We start from the raw sequence: 19,902 nt of genomic DNA, 5'->3' as shown, positions 1-19,902 counted from the left end.
AAATATGAGACAACGAAAACTCTTTAGTTATTCATGTAAGGAAAGGAGAGAAAACAGGCAACTAATAACAAATAAGGAAACGGGAGTTATGACTTAACTGCTTATCGGGCATTATTATGGGGGAGAGGATCCTGCTTATTGCAACAAAAAGCCGTTAACTTTGATCCGACCAATCGCGAAGCGGGAAAGGTCGCTGTTGGTATTGCGTGGCCAATGGCGTGACGGGACTCCTGAAGAGCCCTGGGAGTGAAGAAGGTATAAAGGCCGGGCGCCTTGCTGGGGATCTTCTGTGATAGTACCACTCTCCTCACGGCATCATCATGAAGTTCTTGGTATGTGGCGCTGCAGCCTGATGATATCCGGTGCTGGTGCTTAAGTTGCGGTGTTGCTTAATGCGTATTGCGTGCTGTGTTCCTGTTGCAGTTCAGTGTGGTGCCTCTGTGACGGACTAAATAAGCTTGAATGTAGTTCTGGAGAGACTGTTGCATTGTATTGCCTTGTTAAGTGGCGTTTGATCTTGAAGACAGTTATTACTTAATAATCGTTAACGGAAGAAGGAATAAAATTTTTTATTAACCGTGTGAAATGGATGTGGAATGGCCGTGGAAATGAAGCAGCTTCACTAACTTTAGTTTTGTTGACTAACAATGACTAGCGAAAAACTTTGATTCATTTTCCAAGATAGATCAGTAACGTTTTGTTGCTCACTAACAGTTAATAGTTTCATGGTTTGCAAGTAATATTGTGATTAATTGACACGTTTAATTGATATTTTACTTATTGATTCATATCTTACAGTATTTAAGATATTCTACATATTTCTAGTATTTTGTATTTGTCTGTAAAAGAAATAGATTTTAAACTAGGAGAGTTAGTGTGTCTTGAATATTCATTAAGCGGAAATGTAATACAAAAAGACTTTGTTTTATATTCTTTGCTACAGAAAAGATAGAATGAAAGAAGTGACCAGAATGAGTGCGTGAAGCGTTTGAAAAAGTCCCAAAACATTTAGAAATTTGTGTTTATGTGTAACGCTTGAATGTGTGTATGATGATATTTTCATACTTGTATAAGTGTAAACTAATTTTTCATTATAAATTTTTCAACCTTGAGACGTTTGCCCTTACGGATAATGGCTTTACAGAAAATGCAACATGACGATTACCAACATATTTACACTGCCAGTCACGGATGAACCTGTTGTGGATGAAGCTTCCACGACATAACCGTTTGCATACACTTACACAGAAGGCTCATGCTTTCCTTGGGTACTAAAACTTCTAAATTATGTTCTTTTTACCAATCTAACATCCTTCATTCTTATCACATCACCAAACCATATCTAAGCACTCAACACCTGCGCTAACCTTTTCATTTCCTCGTATTACACATATAATACACATTCATGTGTGTATACACGGTATAAAAGTCACTATTTTCAGTGGGATTCTCGTGAGCCCTAAATTCAAAACCATGGGGCCATTTGTTATTGGGTAGTGCTGAAAGAAAATCTAATTTTAGCAGATACGTAATTTGGATAATGCTTAATAAAAAATGTTTTAGCTACGGGTTTGTGAAATGTAGCTTTATGATCATAAGGTGCTCAATAAGTTGAATTATCTTCCAGGTAGTACAGACAGCTTTCATGAAAATTTTATTGAGTCAGGTTTTTTAATCACCTTTAAGCTTCGATAGATCGAAAAATGTTTTTATTTCATTGAATTATTCCGATAAACGTTAATCATATAATCGTAGCTGGAATAGATGTATTTCTAGTCATGTTATTCTTCTTTTTTAACGTGCTTGTTTTCCCATTTGTATAGGGCAAGCACGATGTCTTCTTTTGAAGGACTTTGATTTGGCTTTGGGGTACTGTAGTCTCGATCGGCTGCCCTGCATGTCATCGCTTAGACCCCAGTAACCTATGTACATGTATTGTACCAGTCACCAGCAAGGATGACCAATTTTTCTTGATCAGATGTTACATTTAAATATAATTTCTATTTGTATTCAATATATAAAGCATGGATTAACAAAACGATAGTCAAAATACTGCCGCATTAACTTACTGTTTCAGGCATTTTCCCCCTTAAGCAAATATCTTCCTGAATCTCGCACAAGCCTCATTATCATCATACCCTACCCACTTACATATATTACGCCATTTTCCCCCTCGTTTACATACTTTCCCGCTCCCAGCTTTTAGAGATCCTTTGTTCCAACCCCTCTGCAACACCGTCAATCTTGTATGTAGACATACATACAATATATATATATATATATATATATATATATATATATATATATATATATATATATATATATATATATATATATATATATATATATATATATATGTGTGTGTGTGTGTGTGTGTGTGTGTGTGTGTGTGTGTGTGTGTGCGTGTGTGCGCTGCTGCTCGCGCATTTGTGTTGCAATAGATAATGTTATGAAATTGAATGTTTAGTTATAGATGACTTTGTAAAGGTTTTCAGGGTGACCATCCAAGAGAAGTGTGGTGAGCACCTTCAGAGGATCCGTAAAAGTAAATTTTTTTTTTCCTCCATTTGCATCGCCCCACGCACTGAATGCAAGACAGACAATGGGAAGCGTCCTTCCGCCTTTAGTGACAGCAGTTTTACGTAAAATTGTCTCGACGGTTTAGTGATTTCGTTAAATGCGTCCTTTGCATTTTATTTTTACGTCAACATGAAAAGAAAATTCATGGGGTGGGTTGGGGGTTTTTGGGGGAGGGCTTGGAAATCTCAAGAAAAACGGCCTTACCAAACAATAAACGTTATTTAAAGAAAATATCATGATGAGATGATAATGTTGAAGGTCAACGACGATGCTACTCTTGTAATTATTTCTAAATGGAAATCGCTCTAATGTAATTTAAAACGTAAGCACGCTTCAGCTAGTTTCTCTCGTGTCATAATGGCGTGTTATTGAATTTTAGCAGTGACCATTAGTTGTTGGCTATATTTAAGGATAAGTCATGCAATGATAAATTAGTAACAAGGTACGCTTATCTGCTTTGAAGCCGCCTCCCATCCAGTTGTAAATTATGAGAACAATATGTACTGAAAGTGATGAGCCTTTTAAGCGGTTATTTTGATGTGTCGTATTTTCCTTTCATAAAATTAAAACTTTCATCATTGTTAAGCGGACCAATATCCAATTAAATTGCTCGCTGCATAAAAGATTGACCATGTACTTGGTTGTGTTCGGTAATTTTTCCTTAAAAGGAAAAATATTCTGAGTTGGGCCGCTCTCATATTAGTGTTATCCCTAGACTTTCAATGAAATCGGATTATAAACTGCTCAGTAATACCCAGCGTAGTACTTCTGTGACGAGTATATCTCTTGCAACAGGTCATTTAGTCTTCTGTTACATTAGATTGATAATAAAATTTATTTAAAAATTTAATGAAAGGAAAGAATGATTAATTTTCGTCTACAAGAAATATAGCCAGCCACTGTTTGAGAAACATCGATCCAGGCTAGAAACATCGTTCCAGGTACAGCCTGGTAGTGAAATAAGTTTGCAATTAAATTTCGAAATATTTTTCAGTCCACCATTTTTTGCATTTTTTAAGCAAAGCGCCTTGGTAACCTTCAAGCTCTTGTTTTTCCAGAACGCCGGGATGATTGCAGATTGATCGATTGAATTTCTTTCAGTTAAAACATCATGACTGAGTGACTGAGCCAAGTTTTCAAATAAGTTAGCCATACATCTCTCTTTTGGTGAGCGGTAAGGTTGAAGAGATCACCAGGTTCCCAGAATGGTTGTTGGGGCAAGGTCTCTTGCATAATGACATACCCACGAGCTAATCATTGAGCACCATGAATACCCACGACATGTAGGTGCTTCCTTCCTTTTTGGGAAGAAAACTGGTTTTACAGTATTGTTCAATGATACGTACTATGTGAAGATTTAAGTCATTGGGTTATTGTACAATGTTGCAAATATTAATTTTTAAAGTAAAATGAATGTGTAGCGTAGTTTTTTTTTATTAAAAATAGTAATTCTTTCGATAATTTATCATTGATTTCAAAATATTTATTTTTAATCGTTTTGCTTACTATTTTTAATGAAATTTGTAGACGAAGAAAAAACGATATATATATATATATATATATATATATATATATATATATATATATATATATATATATATATATATATATATATATATATATATATATATATATATATATATATATATATATGAGTATATATATATATATTTTTTTTTTAATTGCGGTCTGGGAATTTCAACTTAACTTGATTTGAAAAGCAAAATGCCTTCACTTATTGTTAAATTTGAATAACTCGTTGCCAGAAAACCTCACCAAAAGAGGCAGAGAAGTGAAAGCAGAGCTCTCACAAAAATTTGGAATGAAGAAATGAAATCTTTAAGGAACAAAGGTGTATCTATCTTGCTCATGACATCAGCCCACCCAGCTCACCTTTGTACTTGAGAACTAGGACAGGTTATTCTTCTCGGAGCTATCTTTGTTTTTCATTTCCTATGTGATCCAGTTCTTTTCAACATCAAACCAGCTCACCTTTTGCTTCAAAACAGAACATATCATTCTTTTCTGTGCGGTATTGGTATTTTATTTTTTTTTTACATTACAGAATTTGCCGGGACGCTTGCAATTTCCACAACTGACAATTTTAGAGGGCTGTAACATTTATCCTACCGTGAAACCGTTGTGAAAAAATGTACATATCATGACTCATGTCTTTGTCTTTCGACAATTCCGCATTTCCTCTCTCTGGACAATCCACGCAATACAGTTCTAGTTACTTGTTTGCCAGAAATAACTTACTAACGTTAAGGTTTTAATAAGATGCATTTTCTCTCTTTTTCTTATACGAGGAATAATCGAAGTTTTTTTCATGAAGTATTCTTCTCAGCGCTCAGGTGAAATAAGCAGTTCCAAGGATACTACTCCATATATGGCGAGAGCATACTTTTTTTTTATTCACCTTCCGATGTTGCTTTTACAGTCACTTACTCCGAGCGCCTCTTTATCCTGTTTCCTTTCAACGGTGTCATTGTAAGAGGTGTGAGAGCGGAGGGCTATCATTAGCACCATAATTATTACGTTTCAATTTCCTTTAACGTTTTGTAGAGCGGCAACCTTTCATGTCGGTCTTAACTGTGCGCTTGCGCTCGTAATTAACGTCATTCGTAATGACATTTAACTTTCATTATTTTGGTAACTGAGTTTTGTCTTTCCTTGGCAAAGTGAATTTTAGAAAATTAACATACATAATAGTTGTGTGGAGTATATTCTTTTTTTACTTCCTAGCTTATGCGCTATAGTCTCTCTCTCTCTCTCTCTCTCTCTCTCTCTCTCTCTCTCTCTCTCTCTCTCTCTCTCTCTCGTCTGAGCTATTTTTACCTGTGAAGGTTTTACCTTGACATTTAATTTTTTGCCCTTCTCCACCATAGTAATTTATCCACATGAATTAGAGTTGTAAAACATCTGACGGGTAGGCTCTTTAGTTCCGATTTTCCTTGCCAGCAAGTAACAGAGGTCAGCGTTATTTTTTATATAATCGAGGGATCTTGCGTCTTCCTTTTCCGAACTTTTAAGAGACACTACTTAATCTTAATCTTACTGCTTTTATTATAGATTTTCCTTCAGAGAAAATGTGAAAATCATAATGTTAAACGCTACATTGAACCAACATTATTTTTATGCCGCGTTCAGGTTTGGCGTCCATTAACTCCGTGCACCAGCCATATTTATATGCAACGAGTTCGTAATAAGCAGACATAATTAACCGCCAAAATGCAAGTAAATTCATCCTGTCTGATATCAATCAATATACCGTTTGCGCTAAAGTTGAATGACGATCCAGTTTTCTTCATAAGGATCGGTCATGATGCAAAAGGAAAGACATGAGCAGCGTGGTCGTAAAATTGAAGAAGAGCAGACGAAAGTGAGAGTTGCAAAACCGGTCCCAGCCGTTCCCTCAGTGTGCCGTCATTCGAGTTGAAAAGCAGTTTGACTGGTGCGGGACATGTCATTAAAGGAACCAGGAAATTATCGCGGTCATCTTTTTCGTTTTCGTTTTCAACTCGTCGCACGCACACACATACTGTATATATATATATATATATATATATATATATATATATATATATATATATATATATATATATATATATATATATATATATATATATATCGAATGTCTGTGTATAAAATTCCGCGGCGGTAGGAAATTTAGATGATCTTGGGAAATACAGACACATTTATGCATTATCAAAATACATTGTATTTTAATAAATGTCATTGCTAGGGTGGCGTTATTTTTAAGTAAATAGGAACTCTCACGAAGATTATCCGAGAAAAGGAAAAGGACCTGAAAAAAAGAATAAAATGCATATAGATCATGACCCATATACCCTAATATGCTGAATCGGCGAAACGGTTCCACCCTAACCCCCGTGACCATAATAGCCTGGAACGAGAACAAGAGTAATCCAAGCCCTAATTGAGAACAACTAAGTACAGAAGGAAATCCAGAATAGATATACCGTTAAATTAATGTCGGAATATGACTTTCCCGTCATTGATATTAGAAGGTGCCTGCAAAATATGGAAGTTTTATTGTTTTCAATGGGAAAGAGTCTTGATGAAAAATTAAACAAAAAGTATCATAACCTTTCTTTTAAGCCAGTAATTATCATTATCAGTGCAGTATTAATATAGGTGTTATTCCTGTTATCATTATTGTTGTTATTGTAGCCGATATTGATGACGGCAGCGTAATAGGTCCAATCTTTCACTGCCCATGAGTTTTTCTGGCATGAAATGGACCTTGCCCATTCTTTTATGATGACGTCTATTCTTTTATGATAGGGAGATTTGGATGTGTGTGTGTTTGTTTATGTATGTATGTATAGTATGTGTGTGTTTTTTTTTGTGTGTGTTTGTATGTGTCTACGCTTTTAGAGAACTATTTCGTATTGAGAAATAAGTAAATGGAGTGAAATTTGGAGAGAGAATGGTCAGATCTTTTCAGGATGAGGTTTTTAAGAGTTTAATATCTATTTGCTACGTAGACACTATTTGAAGCTATATAACATTCACCAAGTTAACTAACTCAAGGTTTTGTCTCAAGCGAAAGGAAACAAATTAGTCTCCAAAATGGGTTGAAGTTGACGCCACTTACAGGGTTGATTCGACTTGACCTTGCGACCAAGCGCTTCCTTGAGGCCCTTTGTCATTCCCATAAGTGATTTGTAGATCATTGCCACCGTCGCCATTATTCCTCCATCGGTTTTTTCCTTCATTCCTTTTATTTATTTTTTAAACGAACCATGATCCTTGACTAACCCTTCCTTATCCTTGAATTACCTGGCTTTTCAGAGAAAAGGCCTAAATTTCGTTTTTGGTACACTCTCCTTTCCTATAGGTGTAATAGACTGACAGTTTTGGAGGCTCGGTAATTTACTGTAATTTGAGCTGTCAAGAGTTCTGCCGTTACTGTTAGAGCAGTCAGACTGAGTTTTATGCTCTATAATTTACTGCAGAATGAAATACCAAGTTAACTGAGTTCTGTCTTACAGTTAAGAGCTTTCATTGTTTATTATTTGCTTTGAATTGCTTATTTCGATTTACCTTAAAGAACTGCTTGTTTTATTCGTTTAGTGTCTTTTGTTCGTATATTTTAAAACAGTATTGTAAGAGTTAGAGGATTTTTCATGTCAAAATACTGATATTTTTTAGTTTCTTGTGCGGTTTTTTCACATTTGTTATTTTATGCGATAGTATATGACATTTCATAGTTTGCATATATGTCACCTACCAGATTTCAACAATGTAAATTCTCAGGAGCTCTTGATTCAATAAGAATTCCAGGTATAATTAAATCAATGGTACAGGAGGGCTCAAGAACTTACTCAGGAGGAACGGAATTTGGTGGTGACGAGTCATCAATGATACTCCAATAGAACCTTTTATCATCCAGTAGATATCTCATTATCCTTTAACAGCCCCCTCACGATCGAGAAGCTGATGAAGATTGTGATTTGTTGTTAAGCAGAAGCTCCTGTAGGAGCAGGAAGTAGGAACGGGAATTTTATTCAGGTCTTTTGCTGTTATCAGTAGTTTATCGCTTCCTTTTTTCTTGTAAATTGTTGCCTTGAGATTAAGAAATGCTGCAGATACCTTTCCTTGGAAATTTGGGTGTGTATGTCATTTAGAATAAAGTAGAATTTTAGGATAATCATAAGAATAAATCCATAAATAGCCTTCTCTCTCTCTCTCTCTCTCTCTCTCTCTCTCTCTCTCTCTCTCTCTCTCTCTCTCTCTCATCTTCTGGCAAGCAGTCTCCATCTTGTTTATGCGTACTTGTGGAATAAAACAACTGAATAAAATGCCTACCTGTAAGGAATACCTTCACCTCCATCTGTGGGAGGTTAGAGGTCTTCGATTGGAAACCCACCGCGAAGGACATGGGGGTGTCCCATAAAGAATATATTTCGTTGTTCTTCTCCTATTGGCTTTTAATTTGGTCTTTTAGCTTAAATATTGGAGGAAAAGTTAGAGTTCCATTATTTCACAAACTGGGAGTAATATTTCACTGTTTTGTACTTTATCTCTCCCTTTAAATGTAAAGATTTTGCTGATCGATTTGATATATTGTATCATACCCATGAGGCAAGACTGTGCTAGTAGTGTTTGTCTGGCAGTTCTCTATTCAGTTTAATGTTTTCAGTTATTTAGTTACTGAAAATACAACCTTTCGATAATCTTTTGATCATCTGATTATTATTTATACTGGGCTCCATTTGATGTGTCCCTTCAATTTTAGTGAAAAACTCGTTCTTTTTTAAAACTGCCATATTATATGACTATTTTTATATGGTTTTTATTATTTTCGTGACCTCGTTCCATTGTTTTTAGTTCTGAACATGATGCTTCTGAATATAAATCTTTCTTTAACCTTCATTAAAGAATTCTCCAACCTTTTTACTTTCTGCCATGTTTGGTCGTTCACTTTAAAATAGCAGTAAACAGTGATGAGACATACTGTATTCCAACACCGATTCCATGGCAAAACGTCCATTCTAACCACTTATCCTTTGTTCAAAATGGAGGACCAGTGTTGCTCTTTTCTCTCTGAAAATGTTCATGTAATGTTTAACTGGGGCATTTTTTTTTTTTTTTTTGACAGTGAAGCAGTTTTCTCCCAGTCGCAACTAAAATTTATGTATGCTCTCTCTGTGTGTATGTGCAATGGTAGCATGCATATTCTAAAGCTATCTCTCAGTCATATTTAAGAATAAGAATATGCTGATTGTCGCTGCCTATATTCGTGCTAGTATTCCTTCAAACTTCCTATTGATTAAAAAAAATAGCATTAAAGTTGGTTCTCTGTTCTGTATCATAGGTTTCTTTCATATTTTTTTCAAAATATGAATAACAGCTACTATTCTATCATGGAAGGATTCATTCAGTCTAACGGGAGTATTTTTGCTCTACTTTCTGACATCTTTCTTTAGAAATTTGCTACTGTTTAGCAAGCCCAAAATCAGTACAATAAATTTAAACCACACCTGTCACCTCTCTCTCTCTCTCTCTCTCTCTCTCTCTCTCTCTCATGTTGATAATCTCATCTCGCAAGCTGTAGAGAGGTTCGAGTACACTCAAGGTATGATCGCTCCAGCCCATGAGAGAGAGAGAGAGAGAGAGAGAGAGAGAGAGAGAGAGAGAGAGAGAGAGAGAGAGGAATTAAAGAGATTTTTCACAGTAATGAATATGAAACTAATAGGTGACAGTGACTCCGTTGAAACTTTGAGTTGATCAAATTAATGGAACGATTTGTTTTTGCAAAATGAATTTTTTTTTTTTTGTCTCGGAGAAACCACGAACATTGAACGTGTAAGAATTTTCTTTATATTTCTTTTCATGTGAAAGTAATTGCATTTCTTCTGACTACATTAACTCGACCACATTGCATAACTGAGTTTAAAACAAAGTAGAAGTTAATGATACAATATGGAGTCATTCTACCCGAATTTTTTGTCAAGATTGTAATGTTAGGCAGTTATACGCTCTTCTGTTTAATCAAATCGGATTTTATATGCTTTATTTATTGTTCTGGTGTGAGTTTATATGACTATATCAGTCAGTTGGCCAAGTGATGTTAACTTATTGTGTTGTGTGAAACTAATAAACACATATTGAAGTCACTGTGTTACTACACGTAACGCTCACAAGCGCGCGCACGCACACACGTACAACACACTCACATGGGGTCAGGTAAAAAGAAAAGGAGAAGCTTCCACATTCAAAAGGAGTCGGGAAGGGAAAGGAGTCACCTGACCTTGCCCTCCCGAATTTTTTGTGGGCTTCAGCCAGTGAAAGTGAGAAGAGGCCCGTTGTAGGACAGTGCTTAGGATAGGTACCACCACTACTTACGATGGTAATAATACGAGTATAGAGTTGTTTTCATCTTGGGTCCATACAAACGGTACGGTATGGAGACAAGTAACTAATAGCCTTATGTTGGGCGTTGTTCCCTGGGTCACAGACACTCCAGTGGGCTAATCGAGATAACATTGAGATCGGTAATAACACAATGCACCAATAGCATTAAATGAGCTAATAATTATGGGCAGTGTTACAGTTCAGATGCAATAAAATTTGGAAGTAGTTGGGTAACATTTTCAGTGTAGTCATGAGTGGATAATTACTCGGTTAAGGTAATGTTCGGGCAAAAGTTTTTCTAATTCTATTTCGTAGTTATTTCATGATTTATTGCACTTCATTGATATTATATTAGTGAAAACCCGGTCAAGTATGTTCATTATTTATCAGCTAGTTTTTATCCGATACAGTAATTTTTAGTTTCTTGCGAAATATTCAATATTTAAGCAACAGAGTGAAAACCAAATATTTTGAAGATAATGATTGCTTTGAAATGTAATAGAGATTCTTTATCTCTTTATCATTGTTGTACAATCGATGTGGTTCCAGCAAATTTAGTGGTGCTGTGCTAGAGGATATTCCATAATGAAGAAAGCGGTACGTCTTTTATGGTAAAAGAGTGGCTGCCAATGTGTTTATAGAAAATGAAGACTTGTGATAGCAGGGGATACTCGTAAAATGACCGTTTTAAGTAGTTTAGCTTCGTAGTTGCAAATAAAAAGTAAAATGAATAGAGAGTTAGACAAATGAGATGATCTAAGATGAAAATTTTTCCTTTAGCTGCCACACTACGGAAAATTCCTGGAATTGATAGTTAATGCAGTAGGTTCATGAACGCAGTAACTGGGCCTTTAACCTGCTATTCAAGATGGAGAAGGTCTCGCGCCTCTTTTCTTTCGGGGATGCATCTGAGCAGATGGTCGTAAGGCACGTTTAAACTTTAAACGTTTCACCATCCATCTCTTGTGAGTTTGTAACAGATACTAATACGACCATTGATATCTTCCGCGACAATGACAAATGTAAAGGATTTGTATTCAGTGTTCCTTATTGCTTGTTTTGATCTTTTACAGTCGGTAGCCTTTATGTCACCTGGAGTCCGGGATATACCCGGTTTATATGTTTTATACATTTATATGCGGTTTATAATAATTTGAGGCAATTCCTGATGTTCCTTTTAAACACAAGGTACTTCGTGGTTCTGGTGACTTTTTGGTTATATTATGGGAAATGTCCACTGTGTATCATATGCAAAAAATATTAGTTTATGTTTATTTTTATACACTGATTGTGTGTGCACAGACAAATTGTTAATAATTGTTCTTCCAAAAAATAGTCCATTTTCTTAACCTCTCTTGTAGTATTTTTTCTTCTAGAAAGTAAGCAATAGCTGAACATGAGAGAGAGAGAGAGAGAGAGAGAGAGAGAGAGAGAGAGAGAGAGAGAGAGAGAGAGAGAGAGAGAGAGTTGCTTGCCAATTTTTACCCTATCGATCTTTTTACAATTTCAGATTGTTCTGGCAGCCCTGTTGGTTGTTGCAGCTGCCCAGTTTGGTCAGGTAAGATTCTTGCTCTGTCTTTTTTTGTCTGAAATAAGAGGGAATAATTGTGATATGTCATATTTTCTGAAACACTTATTTGAGATAGACCAATACATCTTTTTTCTCAGTTTTTATAATGGTAATGCAAGTTTAGTTATTTTTATCCGAAAAATGGTTTAATTAGCGTCACGCCCAAGACCTGGATCAAATCACATCTGATGCATTGGCAGTGGTAAGCCATCAGAAGTTTAGACCAAATGATATTCATAATGGGTGTCTTTTGGGGTAAAGGTTGAAAAAATACTCTTTGAGTGAAGTTTTATACCTTTACATACTTTTGAAGTGTATTGCTGGCGTTTATGACGCCAGGTAATTCACAGTTAGTTAATGCTCTTGAAAGCATATATATATATATATATATATATATATATATATATATATATATATATATATATATATATATATATATATATCTATATATATATATATATATATATATATATATATATATATATATATATATATATATATATATATATATATATATATATATATATATATATATATATATATATATATATATATATATATATATATATATATATATATATATATATATATATGTGTGTGTGTGTGTGTGTGTGTGTGTGTATATATATATATATATATATATAATTTATATATATGTATTTTTTATATATATTTACATATATATTTATATTATATTATATATATAATATATATATATATATATATATATATATATATATATATATATATATATATATATCAAATACATGAATATATTTGCATCTATATGTGCAATCATAAAACAAAGATTTATATGGCTGTCCAAATCAGTGTGGACTACTGGTAGAACTGTATTAAATAACTTCTTCTTTAGAATTCTCTCTTCATAACTGGGTGGTCAAAGTCAGTATCTATCATTGTTCCCAAACCAGGAAACGGTTCGAATACTGCCGAAGACGAAGTACTTATCAATTGTAATTCCCCTTGGGTATAAGTTATTCCCATGGTATAGAGAAATAAATTAGTAAACGAAATTTTTAGCTTAATATTTGTGAACATACAATCAGGCCTCATCTAGCAACTTAATTGACTACTTAGTTTGAAGAAGATATATTCCACACACGTTTAGTTCTAGACTGTTATATATTTTACATTATTCTCTAAAAGCTGCAAACACTATTTGTCGATATCATACTCGCCTAGCACTCTCCTAGGCCAACGTTCGATTCTCCGGCTGGCCAGTGAAGAATTAGAGGAATTTATTTCTGGTGTTAGAAATTCATCTCTCGGTATAATGTGGTTCGGATTCCACAATAAGCTCTAAGTCCCGTTGCTAGGTAACCAATTGGTTCTTAGCCACGTAAAATAAGTATAATCCTTCGGGCCAGCCCTAGGAGAGCTGTTAACCAGCTCAGTGGTCTGGTAAAACTAAGGTATAATTAACTTTTTTTTAACCATGTTTTTTTATTTTATGTAAATCTTTTAGTCACAAGTAAACATATGTCTGGTATATATTTTCTTTGAAAAGATTAGGCAATAAAGTTCCTTTGAAGAGGCCTGATAGAGGGCCAGACTCTTGGGTTAAATTAAGGTCTGTGGTTTCTCCTTCCTTTTCATTGGGGAGTACATGGAAAGAGAGAGAGAGAGAGATTTAACTTCATGATTGAGAAGAATACAACCTGGCGTTGCCCGGGAAAACTGTGAATGACAACCGATAAACTCTCTCTCTCTCTCTCTCTCTCTCTCTCTCTCTCTCTCTCTCTCTCTCTCTCTTAAGATAGTTGCCTCAGTTACAATGCCCAGCAGTTTTGACGTTTTATGTTTCACCCGTTCTCACCCCACCTTCCTGTCGGGGCTGAACTTGGACTTAAAGGGCATCAGGAGTGTCACTATTCATCTCAGCGACCTCGAAAACTGTAGATTAGACACTAATATCTGTCGTTTTCAGTTATTTTCACGTCACCCCCTTCCCACCCCCACCCCCTTTGGTGCCAGTGTTGTCTTGCCTCCCACAGTATTCTTTTTCAAACAGTAAGTCATATATATACCGGAATGAGGTATGATAAACAAGTAGAGTTGTTATGAAGTCTACAGGTAGAACCAGCCCTGTTTCAGGGAAGCCCTGAAGCTTGGTTGAAATTGCTCAATGAGTTTTAGTTATGTTGAAACACACACACATCCATTTTTCTATATATATATATATATATATGTGTGTGTGTGTGCATGTGCGTGTATATATATTTGTGTATGTATGTATGAATTTTTTTACTTGTACAGGGACATTTTGTATATTTACAAACATTAAGCTACAAATATCGATTAATATCAAATTCACGGAACCTCAGAATAGCACCGAAGAGGTATTATAAATCAAAAGCGATTCGCCACCAATGAGACTCGAACTCCCGCTTGCGGGAACTATGACAACAATGACGACATTGTCATCAGTTCCCACTGTAAGGAGTTTGAGTTTCCCTAGTGACGAATCGCTTATCTCTTATAATTCCCCTTTTGTGATATTCCCGAGGTTGAATGAATTTTTATCTTGACTTTTGTGATATATATACATTTATATATACACACACACATATATATATATATATATATATATATATATATATATATATATATATATATATATATATATATATAATATATAGATAGATACATATATAAATACATAGCACATGCATATATATACACATAAATACATGTGTGTACGTATACATTGGTGTATTATAAGCGGCAAAAAGACTATGACAACAACAAAGAAATTTACAAATAAAAACTTGTTTATACTACCCTAAAATAATAATATCAAAGATATTCCTGAGTACTAAAGAATTTTGGAGGTAATATATTATTTAGGGACAATTAAACAATGAAATATTCAATTGTAAAGAACTACCGACAGCACGAAAGGATGTGTATTGAATCCTATGTAAGTCTTTTGACAACTTTCATGTTGGTCCAACTGGAAGAACATTGGAAAAAAGAATAGAAAAACAACAAATTTGTAAGATATGCAATGGAGAACTGTGAAATTTTCGTACGTTAGTGAAAACAAGCAATCTTTTGGGGAGCGGCAAAAAACGATAGTTTATTCTACGGTATTGGACAGAAACATACTTGGCCAATTAATTTCAAATGAAATATGTGAAGTGTATAGATTTTAAGAAAGATAGTTGGCATGGACGGGGAAATAGGTAGGCGATCACCCGGATAGAGGAACAGAATTGTAAAAAGGACTTGACCTCAAACAAACAAGTTTAAGGTTACACTACCTCTCAATTGTCAGGTGTGAATATTTGGTTTCCAGCTGTCCTTTTGTTCGTTTGTAGTGTCCCTGTAGTATATATAAATTGTAAATTTCTACCACTATATCTCGGTTTTCTGTAAATGGCGTACATATAGAGACGAAACCAGTCAGGATTTACAGCCATTATTTTATTTTTCAGGTGGCAGAGTAGGACATATAAATCGCGTGCCAGTTTGATTATCATCATATACATATAAACATACATATACGTATTAATATACTTACAATCAAACAGATCTATATGCACAGTATATCTGTACATATATATATATATATATATATATATATATATATATATATATATATATATATATATATATATGTGTGTGTGTGTGTGTGTGTGTGTGTGTGTGTGTGTGTGTGTGTGTGTGTTTGTTTGAGTTTTGTTTTTTCCTCCGTGATTAACATACTTAGAAATTGTTTTCCATTTGATCTTCCTAACCTGAAAATTAGTAGGCTCGGTTTCTGTGTAACTGCCACTCGAAATCCTGTTGCAAACTGATTAATTGTGCTTTTAGGCATTTCCTTAAAGATAGAAAACCTTAACTGTAAAACTCAGAAATCTTGTTTTTTAACATTTGCAGTTAATATATGACAGTTCGTAACACGTTAGAAATAGATATATTAATTTTTTTTTTAATCACCCCAAAAACTACTGGAGAATGCCAGCTACTTCAACAGACTAACAAAGTAATGGTTTACTTTGTGTCTTTGTTTCTGAACAAAATTACTTGTTCATTCGTTTATTATAACACATGTCCTTTCATCTGTATAGACGTAATCATCTCTGCAGTAGAGGAAATATAAAATCTAAAATTCTTTTGAGAAAATATTTGTATTCCTCTAAGTAGGTTTGTTTGTTTATGTCGGCATAAATCGCACGACAGTTATTAAAGTCATCTTTCACATGGGATAGCGTACCTGTAAACAAGTTACGTACGTGTGAAGTTCCTCTCATTTTACCACAATCTTATAAGGTTCTTTGAAATTGCCGTCCTGGGGAACAGTTAATCATAATGCTGGAATGAGATTCTCTCTCTTTAGGGAGCACATTTTGGAGGTGTTAACATACAGAAGCCTTCAACTTGATAGTCTGCTCCATCATCGTTCAATAGTGTGGTCGAAACAGTTTTGAAGAAAATAGTTGATCAATTCTGGCGGACCTAATAGTGAATATCCACTGGAACAAGGGGCTAACCTCTCGTATTTCTACAGCAGTTCCGCTCAAACGGTTTCAACAGTCAGCGGGCCTTCTTGCGCTTCGATGATGATTTCGACGATTTCGACGACCACGACTCCCTGGAGGACTTGTACGAGGACCTCTACGACGACGATGCCGACGACCGCGCTGAGGCCAGGGCTGCCCTGACGCGCCTAAGAGCCTCCGGAGCCATCACCGGCAACGCCTTCAGGAACAACAGGTTCATTAACAACAGGTGACGGGAATCACGCTTCTCATCAGCTTACACACAGATATATGAGGCGCTTGTCATTTCAGTGTACATAACATCTACGTAGTAGGTCTGAGGGGATTGGGCATAATATTTTACGTGGTGATAAGTCACAGTTTAGTTACAGATTGAGTCTTAACTTTCTCTTTTCAGCATTACTGGCGTCATTATTATCATTATTATATCTATTCCTCGCAGCGTAGGCTTTGTTTCTTTTACCATTCATGAAGCTTTTATAATTATTAATGTTGTTGTTCGTAAATTACCAATGTAACTTGACCACTAGTGTAGCTTTATGGTATATACTTGTAAAGTTTCTGGTGTTATTACTTTCTTCTTTAACTTCTATAAACTTCCAGTTGTTGTTAATGTTCTTAATTACGGTCATGGACATGCCCTTCAACGCCGCAGGTACTACTAATAATAAAAATTTTGTCTTATGTAGAGTTAGATTTTTTCAGATATCTTATGCTAAAAGTACAAATGTTCACTATTCTCAGTATATGCAAAACGAAAAATATTTATAACATGTAAATGCTGTATGTATTTACATTCTACAAATATATAGGCATCGGTATATGGTTACATCGTTATAAGTGAGTTTTTGTATAGCAGCACAAGAGACCCACTTCATTTAACTGTAGTACTTTTTCGTAAAATATTCCATGATAAGAAGTCGAGGTATTTTACTCATTCTTAGTTTTTCATTCTTTTTGGAGTTACAAACTGTATTTTCAAGTTAAACTTTTATAATTTGACCTTTGTTCCATTTTTTAAATGTAAAAGTAAGATTAGCTTCGGTATCATTAGGCATAAAGTTTTCCTACTTATTTAGTTATTTTATTAGAGAATTTTTTTTTACATATCTATAACGCTTGGCATTGTAATAACGCTATTTTGTAGCAACGGGATCATGTACCTTGTTAGCACTTATTGACGGTCAATTATGATTAATACCATGAATGGTTTACAGCTTTCCGAAATTTTCGTCGTTGTAGGGATAATTTATTTACCACATGTGCGAGTATTCATTTGTACATGAAATTTTCAGAAGACCCACCAACAATGCGTTCAGATCTACTGGATTCACCAACAATGGATTCGTCAACAGATTCTCAAACAATAATCAGAGGAACAACTTCGGAACGAATTTCAACACCCCAAGACCTTTCGTAAATACCTTCAGCACAAATCCTAATAATTTCAATAGAAATGGCGTTTCTTCTACCACTACTGGCTTCAACAGTTTTGCCAACAATCGGTTTAACAACAATGGATTCCAGAGTTCAGGACACCGCTTTTCCGGTCCCAACAACAACGGCTTCGGACAGCCCCTTTTTAGCACCAACACTGTGAACACCAACAGTAATCCTTTCCCTAACAAGCGAAGCAGCTCTTTCACCTCTCTGAACAGCATCCGGCCTTCGGGTATTAGCAAAAGCACCTCTCCATCAGGTATCAAAACTCTCCCGAACGGCATCAACTGGCCAGGTGGAAATGGCTACTTCTTTAGCATGAGCTCCAATGGAGGTGCCCCTGTTAGTTATTTTATCAGTTATGATGATTAAACACCCAGGAAAGTAGTCCTTTAAAGTATGGTGGTTATTATAAAAGAAGAAGCACCAAATATCCAAAGCCTGGGATGAGGGAAGTAACAGTTTTAATAAAGATATTTCACTCATTTCATAGAGCTGAAAATTGGTGTTCATTTTGGTTTAAAATTCAAATTCAAATAGATCGAATATATTTTTCTAGAAATGGGGAAACATTATTTGGTGATGGAGTATCCTGCTCTACTTATGAATATGAAATTTATTCCAGTCGTCTTCGACATTCTAATCTATTTATGATATATACTTAATTCTTTTTACATACCCCTTAACTTATAGTCCTCCTCTAACTTAGATGGTCCAGAATCGAAATGTGCTTATATTTTTAGCTCGAAAAATGTTTAAGTACTCATTCATTTTATATATTAAAATGAATGTGTATATCTTACAGATTTACAAACCAGTTGTATAGCTTTCATAATGTTTGTCATATGATTAAATATATATACATTTTGGATGCTCTGTATTTTTGTTCTGATGAATAGATACTTAAATTATTACAACTACTGTTGTTTTTATCCCACTACAGAAACTAGATCACCAGCGCTCCATGGAATTGAGGGTTGCTTATGTATATTTCACGATTTTTGGTAAAGGTCATTGTAAGTGATGCTCATGAAAATTTTGGGGGGCCAACGTTGTTAGCTGGTCAGTTATGTTCTAGTAAACCGAAAAGGTGATTTTTATAAGGATGCAGAAATGCATATAATTCGTCCTTTGTCCTAACTGGTTGCATTATCAGTAATGTGCTAATGTTTCGCCTTAGCTGATGATATGGCCCATGAAGGAATCATGTTTTTATTTCCCTTTTGACGTGCTGTCTGCCTTTACATGCAAAAATTCCCTTTTTTCTAGTGCGTTGGGTTTTTTTTTTGTCAAACAACCGTCATTATATGGTTTTTCTATATTTTAGTGTAGAATGTGCCTATTAGCAATTGCTGTATTTTACGGCGTCAAAGACGCTTTGGGCTCAAAGACACACCCCACTTTTGACTAGCATAATTTTGGGAAAAAGATGTAAATGTAAAAATAAGCTCACACGACTTTCACTTAACTTACCAAGATATTTTGCGGGTGGCTTAGAGACATGTAGATCCTGTTAACCTCATACAATCCACATTTTTCTATTATAGTATGTAGATGCGGTAAGTTTATACTAAAAGTTTACGCATAGCCCACATGTAGGTACCCACGGTACGATGATGACACATACCCTAAAATACTCGTTCTGTAATTCAGTGTTTGGCCTTACTGTGGTTTTTACCTTCACTGAAGTATTTGTATTACAACCAAACATAATATATGAGTTTAGAATAAATAAAAGGACGATATTTCAAGTTGGCGACATTGCCCTGGCTTTGTGATGGTTAATCGCACTGCGAGTAATCTCTTGTCTCAGTGTGTTGAGGTGCAGTGACTTCGGCTGATAAAGCAGTTTTTTTCATTTATTTTAAAAATACTTTGTTTTTCCAAGTTAATTGATTTCAA

The 19,902-nt window shown here is 35.0% G+C and overlaps 1 protein-coding gene across 5 annotated transcripts; it reads left to right on the top strand.

The window, feature by feature from the left end:
• Positions 1 to 256: 256 nt before the first annotated feature.
• On the top strand, positions 257 to 18,917 carry LOC136838637 (dr1-associated corepressor homolog). Of its 5 annotated transcripts, none has more exons than XM_067103946.1 (4): positions 257 to 332; positions 11,975 to 12,022; positions 16,569 to 16,774; positions 17,856 to 18,917. In XM_067103946.1, exons 1-4 carry the CDS (start codon positions 321 to 323, stop codon positions 18,370 to 18,372), a joined length of 783 nt encoding a protein of 260 aa, XP_066960047.1. In that variant the 5' UTR covers positions 257 to 320; the 3' UTR covers positions 18,373 to 18,917. The 5 variants fall into 5 exon arrangements, with proteins under 5 accessions (XP_066960047.1, XP_066960043.1, XP_066960044.1 ...); XM_067103942.1 differs by having other exon boundaries at positions 258 to 332; positions 16,569 to 16,789; XM_067103943.1 differs by having other exon boundaries at positions 280 to 332; positions 16,572 to 16,789.
• Positions 18,918 to 19,902: the final 985 nt, after the last annotated feature.

Source organism: Macrobrachium rosenbergii, chromosome 5 (assembly GCF_040412425.1).
Source record: "Macrobrachium rosenbergii isolate ZJJX-2024 chromosome 5, ASM4041242v1, whole genome shotgun sequence".
In the NCBI taxonomy this organism is placed as follows: domain Eukaryota; kingdom Metazoa; phylum Arthropoda; class Malacostraca; order Decapoda; family Palaemonidae; genus Macrobrachium; species Macrobrachium rosenbergii.
This window is presented reverse-complemented; position numbering and strand designations above follow the sequence as displayed.